The 24,591-nt window shown below is 52.1% G+C and overlaps 1 protein-coding gene and 1 non-coding gene across 3 annotated transcripts in view; one reads left to right on the top strand and one right to left on the bottom strand.

The window, feature by feature from the left end:
* PRKAR1B (protein kinase cAMP-dependent type I regulatory subunit beta) overlaps nt 1-21,994 on the top strand; it is a 146,679-nt gene extending 124,685 nt beyond the window's left edge. For both annotated transcript variants that reach the window (XM_064295934.1, XM_023555892.2), the window contains 2 exons: nt 19,323-19,404; nt 20,094-21,994. In XM_064295934.1, coding sequence (XP_064152004.1) covers nt 19,323-19,404; nt 20,094-20,266 — 255 coding nt within the window. In that variant the 3' untranslated portion in view covers nt 20,267-21,994. The remainder of the gene's footprint in view (nt 1-19,322; nt 19,405-20,093) is intronic.
* TRNAG-CCC (transfer RNA glycine (anticodon CCC)) lies at nt 1,301-1,371 on the bottom strand. The gene has a single exon. It is a non-coding gene; the product is annotated as a tRNA-Gly (tRNA).
* Nucleotides 21,995-24,591: the final 2,597 nt, after the last annotated feature.

Here is a 24,591-nt window from a genome sequence, read left to right as displayed (position 1 = left end):
CCCATGCTGTCTGCAGCCTAGATGGCAGCGGTCTCCAGCCTGAACTTACCAGCAGCTGCACACATGTTTCTAAAGGAACCCCTAGTCAGGGAAGAATTCTCAGGCAGTGTTACTTGTTGTTAGGGTAGGAGGCTCATTCAACAACAATTTATCAAAAAAAAGGGAAGAAAAAACAAACCCATAGGCAGAGCAAACTATGGTTCTGGTCAGAGTTGCCTGAGCTTTCCAGGTGATGAACCCAAGAGGAGGGTCCATCCAGCACTTTGAGCTCCTCTCAGCCCCCAGCTGTGATCTCTGAGACACCTCCCAAAGACCATGCACACCTTGTCCGGGTCCAGAGGCAGAGGCAAAGCCTTTGTAATTGGTACTTGAGGCCAAAGTGCTGGTTTAACTGAGGAGGCTTCTGAGGTTTGTATTTCAGAACGTCAAGGGGTTGGCTGTACCACAAGACTTGCATTTTTATCTCCTTAAGTTCTCCAGTGACTCTGGAAAGGGAGCCCTGAAGCTTATATGGTTATCAGAAGGACATTTCAGCAGGAAGTTATTTGCACTCCACTCATCCAGCCAAAGCTGTCACTGGAAGAAGAAGGTGGGCAGAGCTGTCCACCCTTGGAAGAGGGCTATGGGGAGGCTCTACTGAAAATAATCCTGCATGAGCTGATCCAGGACCTTCAGCACAAAGGGTTTCTACTTTCTCTGCTGGCTACTCCCTCGTGCCCAGCAATTATGCCCTCTTGTCGTGGTTAGCTGCCATTGAGTCGGTCCTCACTCCTGGCGACCCCACGCACAATGGAACAAAACATTGCCTTGTCCTACACCAGCCCCATGACCGGTTTCAGGTCAGACCGTTGTGATCCACAGGGTTTTCACTGGCAGATTTTCAAAAGCAGTCCACCAGGCCTTTCTTCCCAGTCCGCCTCAGTCTAGAAGCTCCCCTGAAACCTGTCACCATCAGGCCATCACACAAGCCTCCACTGACGGATGGGTGGTGCCTGTGCATCAGGTACGTCGGCCAGGAACTGAACCCTGGTCTCCTGCATGGAAGAGGAGAATTCTACCACCAAACCACCAATGTCTGCGTGACTGACAGAAAAAAACAGTTGCTACTGAGTGGACTCTGACTCATGGGAACCCCGTGTGTGTCAGCATAGAACTGTGTTCCGCGGGATTTTCAATGGCTGATGTTTGGAAGTAGGTCACCAGGCCCATCTTCCTAGTCCATCTTAAGCTGGAAGCTCTGCTGAAACCTGTTCAGTATCTTAGCAACACACTGACAGATGGGTGGTGGCTGCACGTGAGGTGCATTGGCCGGGAATTGAACCCGGGTCTCCTGCATGGGAGGCGAGAATCCTACCACTGAATCACCAGTGTCCTCTTATGCTCTCCTATGGCCCGTAAAGATCTCCGTTTTCACTTAAGCTCCTGTTCTCTGACATTTCCCTCCTCTGGGCCTCTACCTGGGCCTGACATTTCCTAGTTACAAAAATGAAGACGTAGAACTAATGTAACCTCACCTTGCTCGTGTGGAGAAAGATTCCTTCAGCCATCAATTTGTTAGGCCCCGATGTGGTATATTAAAGATGGCGGTAAATTCTTTGCTGCATTCCCCAAGGAGCAGTGGTATCTAACTCCTGTCCCCTGGGATGTCCCTCCCCTAGTCCCTAAGTAAGATCCCTGGTGGTGCAGTGGTTAAGCTCTTGACTGTTAACCAGAAGGTTGTCAGTGTGAACCCAGCAACTGCTCTGCAGGAGAAAGACATAGCAGTCTGCTTCCGTAAAGATTACAGCCTCGGAAATCCAGTAGGGGAGTTCAACTCTGTCCTACGGGGTTGCTATGAGTTGGAATCAGCTAAACTATTTGGGTTTGGTTTGGGTTTTAGTCCTTGAGTGTTGCAAACAGTTAAGCATTTGAGTGCTAACCAAAAGTCTAGAGGTTCAAATCTACCCAGAGATGCCTCAGAAGAAAGGCCTGGCAATCTACTTCAGAAAAATCAGCCATTGAAAACCCCATAGAGCACAGTTTTACCCTGACACACATTGGGGTTACCACAAGTCAGGGTCAACTTGACAGCAGCTTTTTTGGGGGGTGGTGGAGCTGGCCTTAGAGACTTGCCTGGCTGAGAGAATGTGACAGAAATGGCATTGTGGGACTCCCAAGGCTAGGTCACAAGGAGTCTTGCAGCTGTTACCATTCCCTCTTGGAACCTGGTTGTTGGGAGGCTCCTTCTTGTAACCCACATGACCTGGCAGAGTGTTCAGCTAACAACAACAGTGAGGTCCCAGTGTTACCCGCTGGCCATGTGAGTGTGCCATCTTGGATATCCAGCCCAGCTGAGTCTTCAGATGACAGCAGCTCCAGCTGCCATCTGTCTGTAACTGCATGAGAGATCCTAAGTGAGAACCGCCCAGCTGAGCCCAGCCAATTCCCAGAGCAGCAAACCACCCAGCTGAGTCTCCAGCCAACCCCCAGAGCTGTGAGATAATGGCACATTGTTTTTTGAACTCACTAATGTTTGGAGTGGGACACCCCTGTCATCAGTTATCACCACCAGTGGATGATTAAATATCGCCTCCTCGTGGCCTAGAAAAGAAAACAGTTAAAGGTAGCTCTGCTAACCGCTCTACCACCCGTATGAATAGTGTAATGCAGGTGGTCACCGACTTATGACAGGGTTCCTTTCCGACGACTCCATCGTAAGTCAGTTCTGATGTAAGTTGAATGCCTCATTATTTTTTTTTTTTTTAGTTTTCATTATTATTGCCTTTTATTATCAGTATCTTTATAAAGGAGCCCTGGTGACACAGTGGTTAAGAACTTGGCTGCTAACCAAAAGGTCAGCAGTTCGAATCCACCAGCCACTCCTTGGAAACCCTATGGGGCAGTTCTGCTCTGTGGTATAGGGTCGCTATGAGTCGGAATCGACTTGACGGCAACTAGTTTGGTTTTTGGTTTTTATCTTTATGAATCCAATCTTTATTTGTCTTTGGGGCTGGCAGGAGATGATAACATCAGCAAATAACATGCTGCAACATTGTATGTAGTACATGTTACTAACGATAAGATGTACAAAAAACCCAGATGGTTGCAAGTGCAGTTTGTAAGCATAGGAATGGAAATATCTTTTGTTGCTATGGATTTTACATTCAGTCTGGGAAACTGGTGTTTTGGGGGAAATTCAGTTCGGAGAAGAGTTTGTATTAGCCTGTGTAGTGTCTTTTAAACACTTGAATTTGTTGTCAACATTTAAAAATCAGATCTCACATGAAAAATCTAGATCTTTTCCTTCTCTGTGAAAGTCTCATCAGCTGGCCACAGTGGCCCAGCCTTCCTGCCTGGCCACAACCAGCTGGAGCTAAGAGGCAGCTGCCCCTTGGGGTATGAGAGTACTCCCCAGTTAGCCACAGACCCCACCCAGCCCTCTTACTTGGTATGGTCTCTGCAGGCACTTATAGGCATTGAGTTTGCAGCCTGAGTTTCCATGATCTTGAAGCTGAGGAAATGAGTAACTCTGGCTAATGCAGACAATTGTCTATTATTCCCTAGGGACCAAGGTCCCCTCCCAGATGGGCTCGAGGCCATTTGTAGAAAAACCATAAAAACGCACATGAAAACATAGGTTAGTGCACAGAAAAAGGCAGCTCACCCGTCACGGTTGCTCCCAGGAGTAGGGGGGAGAGCGTCACAGGGATCATCTGCCTAGTTAATCGTGATAACAGGAGTGAGAGCTTGTCTTGTGGCATGTGCTGTGGGGGCCCCTACTCCCGATCTTGGCTTATCTGGCCACACGCCTGCGAGGGAGGCTCTGTTCTCATTCCTCTCGACAGCGGGAGTGGATGCAGAGAAGCCTGGCCATCTGCCCAAGGACACGCACAGCTGGGGGCGGGTGAGGAGCTGCCCTCCACGCCCCGCCCCCTGCTGGCAGCAGTCCAGTGGGCGTTCTGTGTGTGTGTGTGCATGGAACTCGGGGCCTCTCAGACTTCACACGCAGAGCAGCGTCGGGAATGTAAGCATTGCTTCTTACATTTTAAACCTTTCACCTCTCTGTTCCTCTCCCTCTGGGTGACCGTGGAGATTTGACCCCATTGTGGTTTTGTTGGTCATGGGGACCTGGACATTTCTGTGGCTCAGCTGTTAAAGGTCATATAAACAGTTCAGCGTGATCATCTTCGAGAGCTTACCTAGTGTAACCACAAAACGTTCTCGTTCTCCCCCCACAGAAGGGTCACCTAGAGGCAGTATGCAGGGCGCCAGTCCCACCCCCAACCCCAGTGTTCCCAACGCCCCCTGCCCCAAGAGATGACCAAGGAAGGCTCTTCAGAGAGCAGTCCCATCATGGTCAGCATCACCAGCTTGTTGGGAGATTTCAGCCCTGTGGTAGGAACGTCCTCTCACCATTGACGACGTGTATGTGGGGGCGGGGGTCAGGGTGGAGGTGACAGATGAGAGAGAGGGTCTGGGCAAACTCACATAGACAGCTATTGTGTATGCCTCTGGGGTGTAACCGAACCCTCCGGGAAAGTATAGTTTTCACAATGTTGTAAAATGCATTTGAAGTGGTCTCCCTGGCAACTTGGGTTATTTCTCTTTTCCTCTGTGATCAGTCAAATTTGTAAGTCGCAGTGGGACCCCTGGTTCACGAGACTCAGAGCCTCAGAATGAAATCCGACTAAGAGACTTTCGCAGTTTGGAGCTGGTTTTCCAGCACGGCCAGAGCAACTGCTGACCACAGCTACAGCAGACACGTAGTGTCCAGCCAGTCTGTCGGCCAGTGAGTCTCTCATGGCCAGCAAGTCCTGGCAGGTGCCGAGCTGGAACTCCCGCACAATACACACTCAGGTTCGTGGGACCAGCTACGTTTGAAGTTGCTGATGTCTCCCAGGCTCTTCCCTTTGGCTCGGGAATCTGACTGATGGTGGATGGTGGGCCTGGCTTCTGGGGAGAGCATCCAAGCAGAGAAGCCAGGCCCGCAGTTAACCTGGAGTCACATGTCAGCTGGAGAAGTCAGCCCAGAGTGCCTAGACTCCACTGGAGAGTCAGAGCTGGCTCTGCTCTTTCTAAGGCCAGTGGTCCTCCCCTTGCCCAGGGACACGTGGTCGGTTAAATGTTGTAGAGGGGACATCCCAGAGACACTTTGGGTGGTTTGTGTTTTCATAAGAGAGGACCAGAGCAGTGTCTCTGTGGCAGGGGAATGAAGTGCAGCAATGGCCTTAAAAGAAAACAAAAAAAAGGACTTTGCAAAACCTATTGGAACAGCAGACGCAACAGACAGACACTGTATGATCCCATTTACTTGCGATACCTAGAACAGGCAAACGTAGAGACAGACAGCAGATTAGAGGTTACCAGGGGCTGGGGAGAGGGGAGAGAAGGGGAGGTTAGTGCTTAAGGGGCACTGAGTTTCTGTTTGAGCTGATGGAAAAGTTTTGGAAATGGACAGTAGTGATGGTCGTACCCCGCGGTGAACGTAATTAATGCCACTGAGTTGTACACTTAAAACTGGTTATAATGGAAAAATTTTTGTTATATATTTTGCCACAGTAAAAAATTATATATATATATACAATATATATACACATGCACGTGTGTGTGTGTACATATATGTGTCCCTGGGTGGTGAAATGGTTATTGTGTTCAGGTGCTGATGGAAAAGTTGGAGGTTCAGGTCCACCCAAAGGAGCCTCAGAAGAAAGGCCTGGCGATCTGCTTTAGAAAAATCAGCCATTGAAAACGCTGTGGAGTGCAGTCCTGCTCAGGCACACGTGGGGGCGCTGTGACTCAGAGTCAGCTGGAGGACAACTGGTTTACATATACATATTTAGAAAACACTGGGGCCTGATGACAACTCAAGCAATTGCTGTTCGTATTTCTCAAGGCCTTCTTTACTCCAAATGGCTTCTACTGGGAAGTCAAGTGCCTTTGCTCTCTCCTGGAGGCGACGCGAAGCTCCTCCACCCCATTAAAAAAGAAAAAAAAACTGTTGCCGTCAAGTCGATTCTGACTTATAGCAACCCTATAGGACAGGGTAGAACTGCCTGCATAGAGTTTCCAAGGAGCAGCTGGTGGATTTGAACTGCTGACCTTTTGGTTAGCAGTTCTTAACCACTACGCCACCAGGGCTCCATAGTTGCCAGCTTTCTGGCTTTCCCCAAACGGGCAGGCCCTGTGCAGGTGGACTGTTGGGCGCACACCTCTTGGAACCGGGCCGTTGGGCACGTCTCAGTCAGCTTGCTGTCAGGTCTGAGGCAAGGGTCTGGGGATCAGGCAGGGGGTGGCTGCACAGTCCTCACTGTTCTCTGGCCTGCATGATACATGGGACAGGGACAGCCCTTCATGCCTAGTGGATTCTCAGCCTTCACGTGGCTGCCATTTTTTATTTGCCCTTAAGTAAAGGTGGAGGGGATGTGCCTGGCCTCCTGTATCAAGCCCCTGTCCTTTCCCCTGTCCACTCCTGCCCTTGGTACAGCCGGTGCCGCTTGGTGCAGCTGCGCTGATCATGTTTACTTAGTTGTAACCGTGCTTCCTCAGGGTGATTTATAAGCCAAATCCTTTGGGAAGCTGCACCCAGGCTGGTCACAGACATGCTCCCCCTTGAGACCCCATTCCCTGGGAGCCAGAAGCAGAGTCCCCCACCCCTCCCATCAACCCATCCCCCACCCCCACCATCCTGGGTAGATACCACCTTTCGGCTCAGATGACACTCTGCAAGCCTGGTTCAGACCTTGCTCCTCCCTGTGGGGCTGGCTTGGTCTCCTCAGGTGTGAAGCCTGGCAGGGCCCCCACACAGGTGTGGGGAACAGGCCTGAGGACACTCAGTGAGTCATTCGCACCTGCTGGCCTCTGGAGGCCAAACTCCACTGCTCCACTAGCCGTCCTTGAAGGCAGAGCCAGGCTCCAGGACCCCCGCCAACCTCAGTGGAGGCGCTTTTCCTCGTCTCTCCAGTTCTGGGTGCTCATGCCAGCCATCCCTGGAATTGCTGTGAGCTGCCAACGCCTAGTCCCGAGAGCTCTTGGGAAATCCCTTCCACAGACCAGAGCAGACAGCTCTTCTTGCCAGCGTGCTGATTTGTAAAGTTGGGTGCTGGCAGAAGACGGATGACATTAGTGGTTGATGGGGTCTGGGTACCTGCATGGCCTGAGCTGCTGCTTCTGGGGGCTTCCACCTATCCCACAGCCTGGGGGTCTTGCTCTTGGGGCTGCTACAAAAGGCCTGGGCTCCAGCCCTCTGATTGAGTAGCTCTTGAGTTGGAACACAATCCTAGGGAGCCAGGAAGAAGATGGGCAGGAGTTGGCAACCACAGCTGGCAGAACAGATGCTGGGCTTCCCACTTGTGGGGTGAGGCAGGATTTGGGGCCTGGCAAAGCAAGGACAGAATGTCCAAGGACCCACCAGTCCACGAGGCACAGGCTGCCCAGCTGTTATACAACCTCATCAGCATAGACCTCTGCAGGAAAACCCACAGAGGGGGATTTGGGCAGTGACTGGGGTCCCAGCGGCAGCTCGGGTTCCTCTGGCTGCATTCCTCCATGAGGGCCTCCTGGAGGGCCCCCCCCCAACCCCGCCTAGCCCCTGCCTTCCAGGCCACTTGAATTTCCTCCTCCCTGGGAACCTCCACCACGGGCTGGGGGCAGCTGGAGCCCTGAGAGCTAGCTACCCATAAAATTGAGGCAGGTTCCCATAATCCAGAGGGTAAAATTCCCCAGCCTGTTCCCACACTGCTGCCTCTCACAAGGCCGGACTGTGTTGCCTTGGAAACGCTGGATCAGGTTTATCTCCTCTCTTCGCAAATTAGTGTCGTGAAAGTCCACAACGTTGAAGTAACTGCAAAACAACGTGTTTCTGAGCCGCTGTTTTGCCTGGGAACTGTTCCCTGCCCACGATGGTGCCTGCTGCTCCTCAACCTGCCCCGAGGCTTGTTAACTGGGGGGGTGGTAGGATGTTCAAAAGTTACATGTCACTTTTGGAAACTTCTAGGAAGGATAAGAGTGAAGAACAAGGCTGAGAAGACACCAGTGCATACACCTACTGTGGGCCTGGCACTGTGCTGGACACTGGGGCTGGGTATAAAAATACTGCTGGGGTGGGAATAGAATTTCAAATTCTCATGGAAACCAGACTTTCTGGAGCCATTAGGCTGAGTGAACCCCCAAAACTATTGCCCTGAGATAAACTTTAAACCTTAAATTAAAAATACCCCCTGAAGTGTTCTTTCAACCAAACAACAGTTTAGCTTCATTACTAAAGAATGTTTGCCTTGAGCTTTGTGCTCGTTTAAAGAACCATCCATTTGGGATCAACCTGACAATAGCAATTTGAAAGGTTAGCTAGGAAACATAGAGGGCAGTGAGCTTATGTTAATGGAAGAGAAACAAGTCATAGAAGGAAGGTGAGAATGGTTGCACAACTTGAAGAATATAATCAATGTCACTGAACTGTACATGTAGGGTTTGATGAGTTGGTGTATATTCTGCTGTGTATATTCTCAACAACAACAAAAAATAAAATTAAAAGAACATACTGCTGGGGTGGAAGGGGTTCCTCATGTTATATTTATGTCTTTGAAATATTTTTTATTTCTTTCTTCTGCTCCTTTTTCTACTTTTATTGTCACTCTTTTCCTACGTTTCATTCTTTTTGGGTCACAGCTCCTCCTTCCTGGAGGTTCAGTTGTGTTTCCTTCTGTCCTGGGACACTTTGGCTCCCATTAGTCTTCCTAGACCTGAAGTGGGAGAGCCCTGCAGGGTGCCCAGTGCTAGGCTGCACAGTACCTGTTGGGAAGCACTGTGGTTGGTCAGTGTGTTTGAATAGAGCCAGGAAGTCATACCAAGTCAAGGTCTTCATCCCCACTGCAATATTTATTGTAATTTCTCCATAGCTGGTGCAAATACCTACTCATGACTAAGGGTAAGTCTAAGTCCAGTACTGACTGATAGAGGAGTAGTATCTGGAAGAGAGCAGTGTTGGTCTAGTGGTCCTAGCAGATCCCGAAGCCTAACCCTAACTGTGCTTTTACCATGACCCTAACCAAACACTAAGAGTAAGACTAATCTTAACCCTAAGAATAAGCCTAAAACTAAGCCTAACACTACCCTTACCATGACCCGAAATGTAACCTAACCCTAAGCCTAACAATAAGCCTAACCCTAACCATAACGCAACACTAACCCTACCCTAACCCTATTCTAATTTGACTCTAACACTATCTCTAATCCTAATCCTACCCTAACCATAGCTCTAACCCTAATCCAAGCCCCAGCCCCAGCCTCAACCCTACCCTGACCCCAGCCCCAAACCCAACCTCAACTTTACCCTAATCCCAGTTCCAATCCCAGCCCCAACCCTACCCTAACTCCAGCCCCAGTTCCAGTCCCAACCCTACTCTAATCCTAATCCTAATCCCAGCCCCAACCCTATGCTGACCCTAGCCACAATTCCAGTCCCAACCCTACCCTAACCCTAAACCTAACCCCAGCACCAGTCCCAGCCCCAACCCTATCCTAACCATAACCCTAACCCCAGCCCCAGCCCTCCCCAACCCTAACCTCAACCCCAACCCCAGCTCTAATCCCAGCCCCAACCCTACTCTAACCCTAACCCCAGCCCCAGCCCCAGCCCCAGCCCCAGCCCCAGCCCTACTCCCAGCCCTTCTGGACTAAACTGGAATCACTGTGCTAGGAGCAGCACTCTGCATTCAGCCGTCAGCACTCAGGGTGATTTTTACAGGCTGGGGACCTCCCCCGGTCTCCTCTCTGGGCTGGGCTGTGGTTTTGGTGGGTGTCCTCAGTGTGCAGCACCGTGGCTGATCCACGTTGGCGAGGGTTTACTGGCTTGTTGGCCTGAGTTTCTCTTGAAGAGCCATGTCAGGGTTCCCGGAACCTTTGAGTTTACCCAAGTCCATCCGCCCACTTGGTGCTTGAATGCCTCCTCAACACTTTGCTAGTGGGTCCCCTTCTCCCACCTGGGGCTCCCCCCAGGGTGGGCACTCATGTCCAGACCTTCCCAGCCTGGACCTGGTGACTTGGATGGATTCGATCCACTGAGACTGACTCAGATTGGCCTGGCTCTCTGTGTCCGCCCTAAGCCCACCTCCTTCCCCAGCAGGTGGAACTTGGCCAGCCTCAGAGATAACTCTGGGAGCAGCAGGCAGGTTTGGGAGCAGGAGGGAGTCTCCCAGCACCTCCCAGCCAAGCTTGGCATCTGATCACCCAAAAGAGAGACACTTTTTTTTTTTAAGCCAATTTCCCAAGTGAGCACGGTGCCTCCTGCTTTGCCTTTAAATGAAGCACACTTCCGTACGAGTCAGGTTATGCTCACAAGTGTCCTGAAGTAGCTCTTGAGAACATCAGCTGCAGAAGTCAGCTTGCTGGGGGCCTGAGCAGGCCTGGACGCCAGGGCCTCTGCATTTCAAGACAAGGCCTTTAAAAAAAAAATTATAAATTAAAAACAACTATACGATTAAACAGGAGCCCTGGTGGCGCAGTGGTTAAAGCGATCGACTGCTAACCAAAAGGTTGGCGGTTCGAAACCAACAACAGCAACTCGGGGGAAAGATGTGGCAGTCTGCTTCCATAGAGTTTTACAGCCTTGGAAACCCTATGGGGTTGCTGTGAGTCGGAATCAACTCGACAGCAGTGGGCTTGGTTTGGTTTATACTATTAAAACCTTGCTGGTTGTTGCCGAGACTGGTGGCACAGAGATGTCTCAAGAGAAGGTGAATAACACTCCCCACTCGTGAAGATTACAGCCTAGGAAACCCTATGGGCACGTCTACCCTGTCACACGGAGTCACCATGAGTCGGAACCAACTGAACAGCACCTAACGATAGTTTGCGTGTGTTCCTTTGACAAGTGCCTTTGCCTTGATATTTTCTTTATGATTTTCTCTTTTGTTAATGTAAGAAGCATTATAAAAAATTACCTTGCCCCCCAAAAAGTGTTAGAAAGCATTGTCTCTTCAACCCCCCTGAGCTCCCCCTCCCCAAAGAAGCCAAACAAAACAGCCTTGCTGTGCGTCCTGTCTCCAGACGTTCCCGGATCTTGTTTCCCCCTCAGACCTTCTCACAGCCCATGGGCAGGCGTTCCCAGACGGACAGATGTGGAATGTGGCCGTAGACTCCAAGGCCGTGGATTATCCCAATTGAGAGTCCTGGCACCGGCATGAGCAGCGTTAAGCACTGCGCGGAGACAGTGGCCCTTGGGACGGATGTTTTGGCCCCGAAAATCCTGACAGATGTGCCAGTCTGAACAAATCAATCTTTGGTGGTGCCAAACCACCCCACTGGCCATCCACCAACCAGGACTGGGCTGTCCCAAGGAAGGCAGGAGGGCTTGGTCACCAGTGGTGACAGATGGCTTGTGTATTTCCCGTGGCTTGGGGAGGAGAGCCCCTCCTTTCTCCCCTCCCCTCCCAGGCGTGTGATGCGAGTATGATGGGTCCTGGGCTCTCTGGAAAAGCCTCCTTCTGGAAGGCGTACCCCCTGTCAGCTGGGCTCCAGGTATTAAACAATGGGCCCAGGCAGGAAGTTGACCTCCTGCGTTCTAAATTTGGCGGCATGTGGCTCTCTGATTCAGTCTCACAGCTGTGGCTGCCCCTCTCTGGCTTGACGGATTGACTCCCGATATGGAAGGCTTCCCGAGGAGTCACTATCCTTGCGAGTGGGGCATGAGGTCACCAGAACCTTGAGTCCCCTGGTCCTTAGCTGGGTGATTCAGCCACACTACCCAGGACAAGGGCAGGAGAGAGCTGAGCACAAGGAGGCCTGGCTGAGGGACACTGGAAAACTCAGGGGGTCTGTGGCCCTCTTATGAGGGTCCTGGGCAGAGACTGTTTGGATCTAAGGATCATGTGGGGGGCCCAGCAGGGTACCTCCTGATGAGTACCTGCTTTGTAAGACACGCAGAGCATTGGGAGGCAAGGCAGAGGGCTGCCGTTTGGGATTTCAGGTGGTCAAGCTTTTGTCTTATTCTGCTAATGAATATGGTGGTTATGATGATGATGATGGTGGTGATAGTGGTGAGAGTGATGGTGATGGTGATGATGACAATGGTGGTGATGGTGATAATGAGGATTGTGGTGATGATGATGGTGGTAACGGAAACGATGCTAATGATGAGAATGATGGTGATGATGGTAATGGTGACGCTGATGGTGATGATGGCTATGGTGGTGATGATGGTGATAATGGTTACGATGCTAATGATGAGAATGATGGTGATGATGGTAATGATGACGGATGATGATAATGGTGGTGACAGATGATGATGTTGGTGACAGTAATGATGATGATAGTGATGGTGGTGATGGTGGTGATGGCGGTGATGATGATGATGGTAATGATGGTGCTGATGGTGATGGTGGTGATGTGTGCTGCAGAGTCAGTTCTGACTCACAGTGACCCTATGGGCCAGAGTAGAACTGCCCCATAGGGTTTCCAAGGCTGTAATCTTCACAGAAGCAGATCGCCGTATCTCTCTCCCTCGGAGCCACTGGTGAATTCGAACCACCAACCTTTTGGTTAGCAGCCCAGCACTTAACCACTGCGCCACCAGGGCTCCCGATGATGGTGGTAGCTCAGTTACTGAGGTCTGCCTGTGTGCCTAGCATTTACATCTTTAACTCATTTAGTCTTTCCAAATCTCTGAGGTACTGACTGTTACTATCCCAGTTTTACAGATGAGCAAACAGGCACTGAGAGGGAAATACCAGGAGTCCAGACCATGCCACCCCTGTAATAATCACAAGTGTTATGTAGTTTTAGAGCCCTCGCCAGTGAGTCTCCATAGGGCGTGATGAAACCAGGATAATTATTTTACTTTACAGTGGGGAAACAGACTCAGAAAGGTAACTCATCCAGGACCACAGTGGAGCCAGGGTTAAATCCCAGCCTCCCAACTCAGGTAGAAACTCCAGGTCCTGCGGTGGCCTCACTGCCCAAATGAACGTGGGGATTATTCCACAGGCTCCCAGGGAATGGCCCATTCACCTTATTGCCCTGCTCAAGTCCTTCAGAAACTCCCCACGATGACTAGACTACTTGTAAATAGCGATCCAGGTGAAATAAAAAGCAATTAATTTGCTGGCCACGAGAGGCTCCTGTAACCTCTGTTTGGCCTCTCTGGCCAGAGGCGGCTGCTCGTGGCCGTCTTCAATGTATTTATGTTCTTCTCCAGACACAGGCAGAAGGAGGGTAACATCAGAGAAGCTGAATGGCCCAACATGGCCTCGGGGACCTGGGGGCTGGGAATAGCATACCCCAACCCTGAAGGGGAATGGGGGCAATATACCCCAACTCTGAAGGAGGATGAGGATGTGTACCCCAAATCTGAAGGGGAGGCGGGTAGTGAACCTCAACTCTGAAGGGGAATAGGGGCAGTATACCCCAACTCTGAAGGGAAACAAGCACAGTGTACCCCAACTTAAAGGGGAATGGGGCAGTGTACCCCAAATCTGGAGGGAAATGGGAGGAGTTCACCCCAACTCTCAAGAGCACGGGTGCAGTGTTTTTTTGGTGGAACCATTACTTCTGTTTCCAAAAAGTTCTTGTTACCCCAAACAGAAGCCGTTAAGCAACAACTCCCCATTCCCCGTCCCCAGCCCGGGGTAACCTCTGATAGACTTTCTGTCTCTATGCATCCGCCTGGTCTAGAGATTGCATATAAGTGGCAGCAGACAGCATCTGCCCTTTTGTGTCTGGCGTCTTTCACTCAGCATGATGTTTTCAAGGTTCATCCATGTTGTAGCATGGATCAAGACTTCATTTCTCTTTATAGCTAAGGGACGTTCCGTTGCGTGGGTGGACCACATTGTGTGGATCCATCACCTGCTGATGGACGCTTGGGTTGTGTCCACCTTTTGGCTGTTGTCAATAATGGGCAGCAGCATTTTGAACCAGGCCACGTTGCCTTGGGTTGCTTTGTGGGAGGCTCTGTTTGACTTTTATTTTTAGTTTTGTAACAGCTGTATTGAGGTAGAGTTGATATATGATAATCTGCACATATTTAAAATGTATAACTGTATACGTTTCGACAAATGTGTACACCTGTGAAAATAGTACCATAACGAATCTCTATTTGTAACTAAGCACGTTTATGGCGGTGGGACCATTATGAAGTAATAGACGCTCATTGTGAAACGTGCAGAAATGCACAAAGAATAAACAGAGGGCACCGTCATTCCACCATCCAGAGAGCCGCTGGTTCCTGCAGGCACTTCTGAGGGCAGATGGCAGCAGGAGCGGGCCTACCTGACACCCCTCTTCCGAGACTCGGCTGTGCCCGCTTGCCCCTGTGTTTGGTAGGTCATCCATTTCCCGTCCACTTTCATGTCGAGTGACAGACATTTCCTGGCTTCAGAGAACACGGAGATAATAACTAGGTTTGCAGAAAGGAAGAATTCTGAAAATGCAGGCTTTTTGTTAGGTTTTTTTTTTTTTTTTCCTTCCTGATTTTTATTGCCCTGTGCTGGTGTGCAGGCAGGAGGGGCCATCCCGGCGCTGACCCTTGCCCCAGGCTGGTGCAGACAGGCCCACCTGAAGCTGGGCACCGGACCCACGTTAGCGCTGCTGTTTTCCCACAGAAGCTACGGAGTCGTGCCTCAGCCGAGGCCCCAGCTGGGTGGATGATTCACTAGAAGTTGGCACGAAAACCAGCCTGTGCCCGGTCACCGACCGAGTGTGTTTTTGCAGTTGTTACAGGACAGTTTGTAGCCTGGGAGTGTGTGACTTTTACGTGCACACTACTCCCGGCTGCTGTGAGCAGGGAGGCAGAGCGGAGAAATGTTTCCGGATAAATGGCTCGGATACCTTAAAACAAACAAGCGAAAATGCACCGGTCCCCGAAGCATTGGCACACACGCTTAGCTGAGGAGCTCACAGATAAATCACCTGTGGTAGGGAGTGGAACATCAACTTGGACGGAGGGAAGTTCAGTGAAGGTCTTGAAATTGTTTCCACTGGGAGAAAGCAGTTTTTATGGCAATGATGGTTTTCATAAAATTTTTTTTTATTGTGGTAAAACATCCATAACACGAGATATGGCATTTTGTCCACTTTTAAGCACACAGTTCTTCACCATGTCACGCAACCATCGCCACTGTTTCCAGTTTTTTCATGACCCCAAACAGAAAGTCTGTACCCCCTAAGCGGTACTTCCCCTTTCCCCCTCCCTCCCCCAGCCCCTGGTAACCTCTAATAAACTTTCTGTCTGTATGCATTGGCCTATTCTAGATGTTTCCTATAAGTGGGATCATACAATGTTTGTCCTTTTGGGTCTGTTTCACGCAGCATGTTGTTTCCAAGGTTCATCTGTGTCATAGCATACATCAGAATTTCATTGCTCTTTATGGCTGAATAGAACTCTCTTGAGCAGTTGAACCACACTGTGTTTATCCATTATCTGTTGATGGACGCTTGGGTTGTGTCCACCTTTTGGCTATTGTGAATAGCGCTGCTCTGAACACTGGTGAACACGAATCTGTTTGAGCCTCTGCTTTCAGTTCTTTTGAGCGTATGCCTAGGAGTGGAATTGCTGGGGCAATGACTTTTGTTTAGTTTTGTTTTGTTTTAACTTTTCAAAATGTATCCATGAGGCTCAATTTTTCAGAAGAGATCAACTTTTCAATTTTTTATTTGATTTTGTAGAAACTAAAAAAAAAAAAATTATGTAAGGAAATCAGGTCATTTTTAACCCTACCTTGCTAGAAACAGCTTCTGCTCACATCTTGTTTTGTGTCCTTCCAGGCTGTCATCTATGGTCTGTGACCTGATTTATTTTTAGAGATGAGTTGGAAATCAATAAGTGAGAAATTTGGGGGATATGATCTAGAGTTTTGGAAACTGTTTTTCAGCCTGAAACTCCAGACTCATAAACTTCCTGAGAATGTCTGCGCAGCTGCCAGGGTAGTCTGGGAGCTCTACGTGCATGAGAGAATGATTTCCAGGCCATGTCAGTGGTCAGAGGGATGTTGGTGGACTTGGAGTTGGCATGGCCCTGGGAAGCCAAGAGTACATGGTGGTCATGCCCGTTGTCCATATGGCATGGACACTTTGCTCTGCTAGTGTGGAGTCTGTCTGTCCCTCTGTTGTTGCCCTTTTCTCCCACTGCCCTCTTGTTCCCATCTGCAGACGGACAATTTGTGGATGTATGAGAGACAGAGCTGCCACTGCACAGGGACTGTCACTGCCCTGCCTTGCTGTCCACTCTGGGTGGTACGTTAGTTGGGTTAAGAGATCAAGCTGCTGTAACAAGCATCCCCCAGCCCTGAGGCCTAGAGAACAAAGAATTTTCCTCTAGAAATGATGTCAGAGGGGCGTCTTAGTGTCCTGGCATTGCTGTAACAAAATACCACAAAGTGGTGGCTTTAAAGAACAGAAATTTATGGTCTCACAGTTTTGGAGGGTGGGAGTCCAAGTCAGGGCGTCAGTTGTGTTGATTCCTTCTGAGACTCTGGGGGAGAATCTGCTCCATGCCTCTCTCCCAGCTTCTTGTGGCTTCCGGCAATCCTTGGCATTCCTCTGTTGCTTGTCAATGCATCTTCACACGGCGTCTTCCCCCTGTGTAACCCTGTTTGCCTGTCTGGTCTCCCCTTTTATAAGGCACCACTCAGAAGGGATTATGACCCACCTTGCTCTGTTATGACCTTGTTAAATTGAAAGAAAAACCCTATTTCCAAACAAGTTCATGTTCACAGGTACAGAGGTTAGGATTTCAACATTATCTTTTTAGGGACACAATTCGGCCCCCAAGAGTGAGTATTCTGGGTTGGTGGGTGGCTCTGTTCCACGTGACCCTTTCATCTTGTGGCTCTACCATACCTCAGGGTCTTGTAGACTGTCAAGTGGCTGGGCTGGGCTGGGCTGGCACCACTTGGGTGGGGTGGGGAAGGGAGCAGGGCCCATTGGGGAAGGCTTGGTCACATGACCACACCTGTCCACAAGGGAGGCCTGGGTATGTGTCACACGTTGAATAATGAAAAAAGAGGACAGAAGAAGTATTGATGTGTTTGAACTGTGGTGTTAAAGAATGTTGGCTGTAGTGTGGAGTGCCAGAAGAACAGACAAACCAGTCTTAGAAGAAATACAGCTAGACTGCTCCTTAGAAGAGAGGATGATGGGACTTCAGCTTGTTTACTTTGGACACATCATCAGGAAAGACCGATCACTAAAAAAAACAGCATTGTGGTTGGTAAAATGGAAGGTCAGCAAAAATGAGGGAAACCCTCAATGAGATGAATTGACACAGTAGCCACAACAGTGGATTTAAACATACCAAAGATCATGAAGATGGTGCAGGACCGGGCAACATTTTGTTCTGTGCAATTCCATCTCACCAAGCGTCTCCCTTGCCCCCGATGGCCCTCTACTTCACCAAACATGTTGTACTCCTCCAGCAATTGATCCCTCCTGATGACGTGTCCAAAGTAAGCAAGTTGGACAATGTTCTGTTTTGATCCATAGGGTTTTCATTGGCTAATTTTCAGAACTACATCACCAGGCCTTTCTTCCTAGTCTCAGTCTGGAAGCTCTGCTGAAACCTGTCCACCATGGGTGACTCTGCTGGTATTTGAAATACTGGTGGCCAAGCTTCCAGCATCACAGCAACACTAAGCCACCACAGTATGAGAAACTGATAGGTGGGGGCTGGGACTGTGAAGAAGAGACTTTTAGTTTCCTGCCTGGGGTGATAAAAGGGTAGACTGACCAGATTGGAAAAGGGAAGTCGTTACATGTGGGAATGAAAGGCATGCATGTTATATACTTGACAAGTAAGAAGGTGCAAGTGTAAGGGCCATTAGGTCCATGCAGTCGGGCCTCAAAACAAATCATAACCCCGTAGGAGCACTTGTGTACCGAAGGCTGGCTCGGCTCCTGACCCCGTGGTGAACCCCCGGGGACTTTTTTGTTTAGATTCTCATAACAGCAGCAATTTAAAGGAGAGGAAAGTATCCCTAGGCTCAGTGGCTTTGGGGCCTGAGGCTGCAGGCTCCTGGCAGGCTAAGGCTCCTTGTCCTACCCCTGTGCAGCGGTGGTGGCACTTGGATCGGAGAGACAGCTTCTGCTGCACGGCCAAGCCATCCATCAGCGCAGGTTCATAAACACGTACAGGCCCAGAGCCAGCAGCCCAGCGGGGCCAGGACAGGTCCAGTTCCCCAGGGCTGCCTGGGGGACCCAGTGCAGTGGGCACGGAGAGTCTTCTGATAGTCGGGGGAGTTACATATTAACCCAGTGCTGGCTAGTCGGGTGAGCTGGGCGAACCAAGCCCACCCTGGAATTAAGTGTTGGTGTGCCCTGTGAGTGGCTCTGAAGGGGAGTGGGGGTGTGTGTGCAGGGGGAGGCTCGGCGGCTGTCCTGGCATGGCTGTCTCAGGGGCAGCCCTGGGCACAGGGTACCAGGCCCCCATTCGTAGATGGGGGTTCAGAGCATGACACCCCACAGCCCCCCACCCCACTCTCCATGACATCCCATGGCCCTCTGACACCTGTGACCCCCCACTCTCTCCATGACACCCCACAGCCCCCGACACCCAGGGCCCCCTTGTGGGACAAGTAGAGTATGGGGGACATTTCTACCGCCCCAACAGGAGAGAGGATGTGTCCCTGGCTGACTCTTTAATGTGTAATGTATTCCACAGGCAGCGGGGGCTCCCAGCCTTGGTGTTAGTGTGTTAATCATTGAGCCAGGCTGTCCGCTTCTGCCCCTTCCCAGGGTCCCTGTTTGGAGGGGGGAGCTGTGACTCTGAGCACATGTCCTCGAAGCCCTGAGCCCCTGGGTGGCTGGGCGCCGTCCAGTCCTTGAGAGGGAATTCAAGGTCAGCACGAAGCTGCACCACCCAGGGGTACATGCAGACCCCAGGGAGGGGCACGTCCAGGGCACCTGGGAAAGGGGTGCAGGTAAATGCCCCGAGTGGGCATGCATGTGGACCCTGGGAAGGGGCGTAGGTGAACCCCTAGGAAAGGGCATAGGTGAACCACTGGGAAGGGGCATAGGTGAACCCCAGGGAAGGGGTATAGGTGAACCCCAGGAAAGGGGTGTAGGGGGACCCCTGGGAAGGGATGCATCCAGGGCACCCCAGGCATCTCCCTGCCCTGGGGCTGCACGCTGGGTTCCTCCGCACCTCTTGTGACCAGCATCCACATCTCTGCAACGATGGGGACAGGGCCACCTCTACCCCAGGACCCCACAGGTGTGTCCAAGGAGAATTCGATCCTGTGGCGTGGTGGGTAGAGTTACTGCAGATGAAGGGCCAGCTGGTGGAGGAGCCGTGTGACCCCTTGAGGGTCCCTCCACTCTGCCTGGTGGATTCTCACCTTCCCCTCTCATCTCCACAGGGCACAGCGTCCGTTCTCCAGCGCCGGTCCCCCAACGAGGAGTATGTGGAGGTGGGGCGGCTTGGGCCCTCTGACTACTTTGGTGAGTGGGCGTATTTCTGGAAGACGCACCTGAATCTGAGATCTGATTCTGTGCACCCCTTCCCCATGCACTTCTTGGCCCCGGGGGCTGTCCTGAGATGGAAGCCCCAGGGACAAGGCCTCCAGGGTCCAGGGCCATGCAGAAGGAGAGGCCAAGCCCTAATGAGGCTGCCACAGAGGCCTCAGCCACTTGGAGATTTCGCCCCTCCACATGTTTAGATTGCTGCGATGCACCTGGCCTGGGCACCCCACAATGACCGGTCACCAGAGACAGGGTGTAATCTGGAGTGCAGCAGCTTCCTGCTGCGGAGGGCAGGTCCCTGGGGGAGAAACGCCACCACCCCATTCTCATGGCATGAGGATCAGGGTAGAACCCCGAAGTGTCCACTGCAGTCAGGGTACTGGACAGAGCCCAGGGCCCCAGTCAAATCTAAATGTCAGATAAACAATGAAGTTTAAGTATATCCCAAATAGTGCATGGGCTATACTTACACTAAAAAAAAGGATCCATTGTTTATCTGGATTCGAATTTGACTGGGCATCATTCTGGGGTTGTCTTTTCTCCTTCCATAAATCTGGCCACCCCACCTACATGGACCCTTGAAGGGGAATAACATCCAGAGCACCCACGTTATGTATTTGCCTGGCCCTGTGCTTGGCCAGGCCGCTGACCGCCGCTTCTCCCCTCAGGCGAGATTGCGCTGCTGCTGAACCGGCCACGTGCGGCCACCGTGGTGGCCCGGGGGCCCCTCAAGTGCGTGAAGCTGGACCGGCCACGCTTCGAGCGCGTGCTGGGGCCCTGCTCCGAGATCCTCAAGAGGAACATCCAGCGTTACAACAGCTTCATCTCCCTCACTGTCTGAGCCCGACGTGGCCAGCCCGCTCCCCAGCTGTCGTGTGGTGGCCGTGACGTGTCTGCTGTGTCCGCGAGGGAGGGCGTGGTGGGCCGGGGGCATGGTGGGCCGGGGGACTGGCCTCCTGGTGGCAGGGGTTGTGCCCTCCCCCGGACTCACCTTTTGGAATAAAGTAATCTGCCTTGTGCAATTCAGAGACGCAAGGTGGGCAGACCAGGTTTGCCCAGGGCCCCAGCAAGTGGTGGCCTTTCTTCCCCACCCACCCTGCTCCTCATCATCATTGCTTCTCTGTCTCATCTCAGAGATCCCCAGTCCCCTCGGTCTCCTAGTGGGGCCCTCTCAGAGGAGGAGGATGGCCGAATTGGCACTGACCCTTGTCTGATTGGGTTTGCCAGCCCCCTGGCTGTCTCGAGGAAGATGAGGGTGGCCACGGCTGCTCTTGGAGTTCCTCTCTCCAGAGCTGGTTAGCACAGTGTCCCTCTGCCCCTGGCCTGCTTCTAAGGCTCCGTGATGCCCATATATCCCAAGCCACATGTCCAACATGGCACAGAGTATGTCCGGGGGAGGGGGTGCTGTCTGCAATGAGAAGCTCAGGCTCAGAGCAAAGAATTGAGGTTGAAGGCAGGGGGTTCAAGGATCCCCTCCCAAATACACACCCTGCTCCTTGATCCTACCCGTCAAAGGGAGACCCTCTGGGTTGTTTAGTTCAATGTCCTCTCTGACTGGCTAGGGAGGGGGTGAGCCTCCAGAATCAGGGTGCTGATGGAGGGGCCTGGCTGTTCCCGTTGCAGCAATACCCCCACAGATAGCTCGCCTGCACAGAGCATTGAAAGGTGTTCGCACGATTTCGAGGGGCTTGCCCTCACCTTTCACCTATCTTAAGGCAGGTTGGGACCACTGACCAGCTGGCCCATGGCCCCCTCACTGGGTCGAGATGCTTCAAGGGTGATGGAAGCGTGTCTGAGCTTGGGACTCTCCAAGCCCAGTAGACCCTGTTCTAGATCGGCCTTCCCTTGGAGTCAGAGGGAGGTTTGGGTCCACTTATCCCCAAAGGAGCTTCTTGGGGGATCTTACGAGGGTGAGGAGGGGTTTCCAAAGTAGATCCTGGGTTAGGTTGTAAGAACCAGAGCCCCCTCTCCCGCATTCCCTGCAGATACGCCCACGCTGGGGTATCAGCCCTGCTCCTTAGGGGCCACATGCAGCTGTTACGCAAGCGCCCATCCTCATTGTCAAACCAGCCTGGACCCCAGACATGAAACTGTTGACCAAGTGAATTCTCTCAATCTATCTACAATCCAATAATAGTGCAAGGTAGATGGGCCTGGAGGGGCTCAGGCAAGTGCAGGGAGCTTCATAGAAGCTTCAGGAAGCCCAAAATCCAAACAAGATTATGCGATTGGCCCAATTTCACTGCTGCCTCTTCAGAGGTGGCTGTCTTCGTCTGAGGGTTTGTCCTTGTCCGAGGGAGGGCTGTCTTCATCTGAGGGGGCTGTCCTCACCAGAGAGGGGTGTGCCTTTGTCCGAGGATCTGTCTTCGTCCGGGGGTGTGTTGCAAACACCTTCACTGGCCGTCACAAATCACATGTCACTCTGGCCTGTGCCCTGGACCTGTCGCCCTCCCCAGCCCTGGCACCGTAGGTGGCCTGCCTCTGTGGGTGTTGCCGTGCAGTGTAAGTGCCGCCCTGTCCCGCGTGCTCCCCGGATGCTGCATGTCCCATTAAATGTGCAATGAACAAGCGTCTCCGACTGGGCAGCTTTTGTCTGAACTCTGATCCGAGAGGGTGGTGTGTTCTTGTTTACACTTGGCCTCCCCAGCCCCCACAACCCCATCATTGTGTCGTTGCCAAGTGCACTGAGGGTCCCAGGTCCTGGGTGGCTTTGGGTCTGTGAAGCGTTGGGGCCGCCTGGAAGGGAAATAACACTCTTGCCCACTCAGTGACCAGGCCTCGATGGCACTGGGGGGCGGGAAGGGGGAGGTAAAGGTGGGAATGCACATGGGTTTCCTAGCTTTTGTTGGTGTTCCTGGGGAAGGGCCTCTACCTGATGTCCAGGCCCCTCCACGCATCTCCCAGGAGGCTGCCTTCCCCAAGTCGAGGCCTATGGGCTGATGTGACCAGCCAACGGTGGCCTCCGAGTCATCTAGAGGAGACTCTGTGCCTGATATCCGGGATCCCAAAACAGAGGATGTCCCTGACCCTGGCCTCCAGGGCAGGCAGTAGGTCTCAGACAAACGCCCCAGCCAGCGTGGCCGCCGGGGCTGGGCCTTGCAGTGGGGCTGGGAGAGACCCCAGAGACAGAGGCAGCCGACCAGCCCATCCCAGGCAGAGCCAGGCTTCTTCAGAATGCTGAGGCTACCCCAGGAGATGGGAATACCAACTCCTGGGAGGACAGTCTGCCCCTACTCCGGCCCAGGTGGAGCCACAGACAGGTTTCAGCAGAGCTTCCAGACTAAGATGGAAGAAAGGCCTAGCAATTGACTTCCAAAAATCAGCCAATGAAAACCGTGCGGGTCACGATGGTCAGATCCGCAAACTGTCATGGGGACCGAGCGGGACTAGGCAGCGTTTCGTTCTGTTGTGCTTGGGGTCACCACGAGTTGGGGGCGATTCCACAGTAAGCAACACCACAGAGAGGGTGTAGAGGCAGGGAGACCGGTAAGGAAGCTCCTACAGTCTCCCCAGCATGAGATGGCGCCTCAGTCAAGGGTGGGGCAGAGAGTGGGGTGGGGTAGAGGGTGGGGATGGGATCCCTGGCCTTAAGGATCTTCGTTCCCACCTGGGCCTAAGCACTGCCCCTTCCCTGCCCAGGCCCCTCCTCTCCAGGCCCTGTGGGCACCCTTCAGCCCTGCTCCCCCTCACACACACACACACCCAGAGAGGAGTCCTGAATGCCGGGTTCAAGTTTCCTCACCGCTTGCTGTGTGGACTCAGGCAAACTCTTCGATGTCTCTGGGCCCCCCTCCCTCTCTACAATACCCGTCCAGAAATATATCTGGAGGGTACAAAGCCCCCTCTCTTACCTGGGGTGGGGTCGGGTGGGGCTGATGAGGGCAGGCTGGGGGAGGTACGGGGGAGCACGTTGCAGCTCCTCCTAACCCTGGACACACCTGAATGCAGCTGCCCTCTGACCAGGTATGGGGGCACATTGCAGCCCCACACAGCAGCAGGTGAGGAAACTGAGGCTCGAGGGTGATGAAGTTGGCCCAGGGCCACCAGACAGTGGGCTCAACGTGCCTGGGCCCAGGCTCCCATGCTGGGCTGAGACTACTGGGTCACCTGCACCCTTGAGCAGAACTTCTGACCAGCACAGCAGATGCTGGGTTCTGGGTGGGTTACAGGACTTAGCCAGGGGTCCTGGGCCATCCAGGTGGTGGGGCCTGAATCTCCCTGGGGCCTCGGGGACCATTGGTCTCTATGGGCAGCTTGCTTGCCTGGCGGGGCAAAGAGCGGTGAGGATACTGGGACCAGAGTCACTCTCGCACACACCCACCCCTTTGTACCTGGCAAAGCATTTGCTCATGCATTCATTCATTCATTCTTGTATTTGTTCATTAGTTTGTTAATTTGTTCATTCATTTACTCATTCATTCATTTGCTCCTTTATTCATTTCTTCATTCATTTGCTCATTCATCACTAGCTTTCATTCATTCCTTTATTCATTTGTTCGTTTATTTACTCATTCATTCATTCACTCCTTTGTTCATTAACTTGCTCATTTGTTCACTCATTCGTTCAGTTGTTCATTCTTTTGTACTCATTCATTCATTCACTCATTCATTCCTTTTTCCAGTTACTGAGCTCCTTTCCTAGTTGGGAGGTGGCTCAGATCCCCCAGAGAGAAGTTTCCTTCAGGTTGGAACTCTGGCCAAGGGACTCAGAGGAGGACAGACCCTCTGTTGGGTCCCCTCTTGCTGTTGGCCATCCTAGGCACAGTGGTGTTGCCTGGTGCTGCCCTGTTTCCATATCTGGCTCTGCGCAACATAGGGCCTCTCTGAGTCTCAACTTCCCCATCTGCACAGTGGGCTAATAACCAACAGAACTGTGTGGGTGAAATGAAGTCATTATTAGTAGGAAGAAGATCAGCCAGGCCCTGGGCCACACACCCTGCTGGGATGAGCCAGGCAGACTCTGGGCCATTGACCTTGGCCTGGCCCCTCAGGGCCGTGGCCAGTCCTGGTGGCTGAATCAGAAAGCCATGGTGACTCACTTCCCTCCCCGACTCCCACCTCATGCTGCCACGCAGGGGAGACAAGGCAGGCCCAAGGCGTGGCCTGTGGGGCTGGTTTCATGTCTGGGGGCGAGGAGGCTTTGGGTGTAGGGTCAGTCCAGGCTGA

This window comes from Loxodonta africana, chromosome 12, assembly GCF_030014295.1.
Source record: "Loxodonta africana isolate mLoxAfr1 chromosome 12, mLoxAfr1.hap2, whole genome shotgun sequence".
Classification (NCBI taxonomy): domain Eukaryota; kingdom Metazoa; phylum Chordata; class Mammalia; order Proboscidea; family Elephantidae; genus Loxodonta; species Loxodonta africana.
This window is presented reverse-complemented; position numbering and strand designations above follow the sequence as displayed.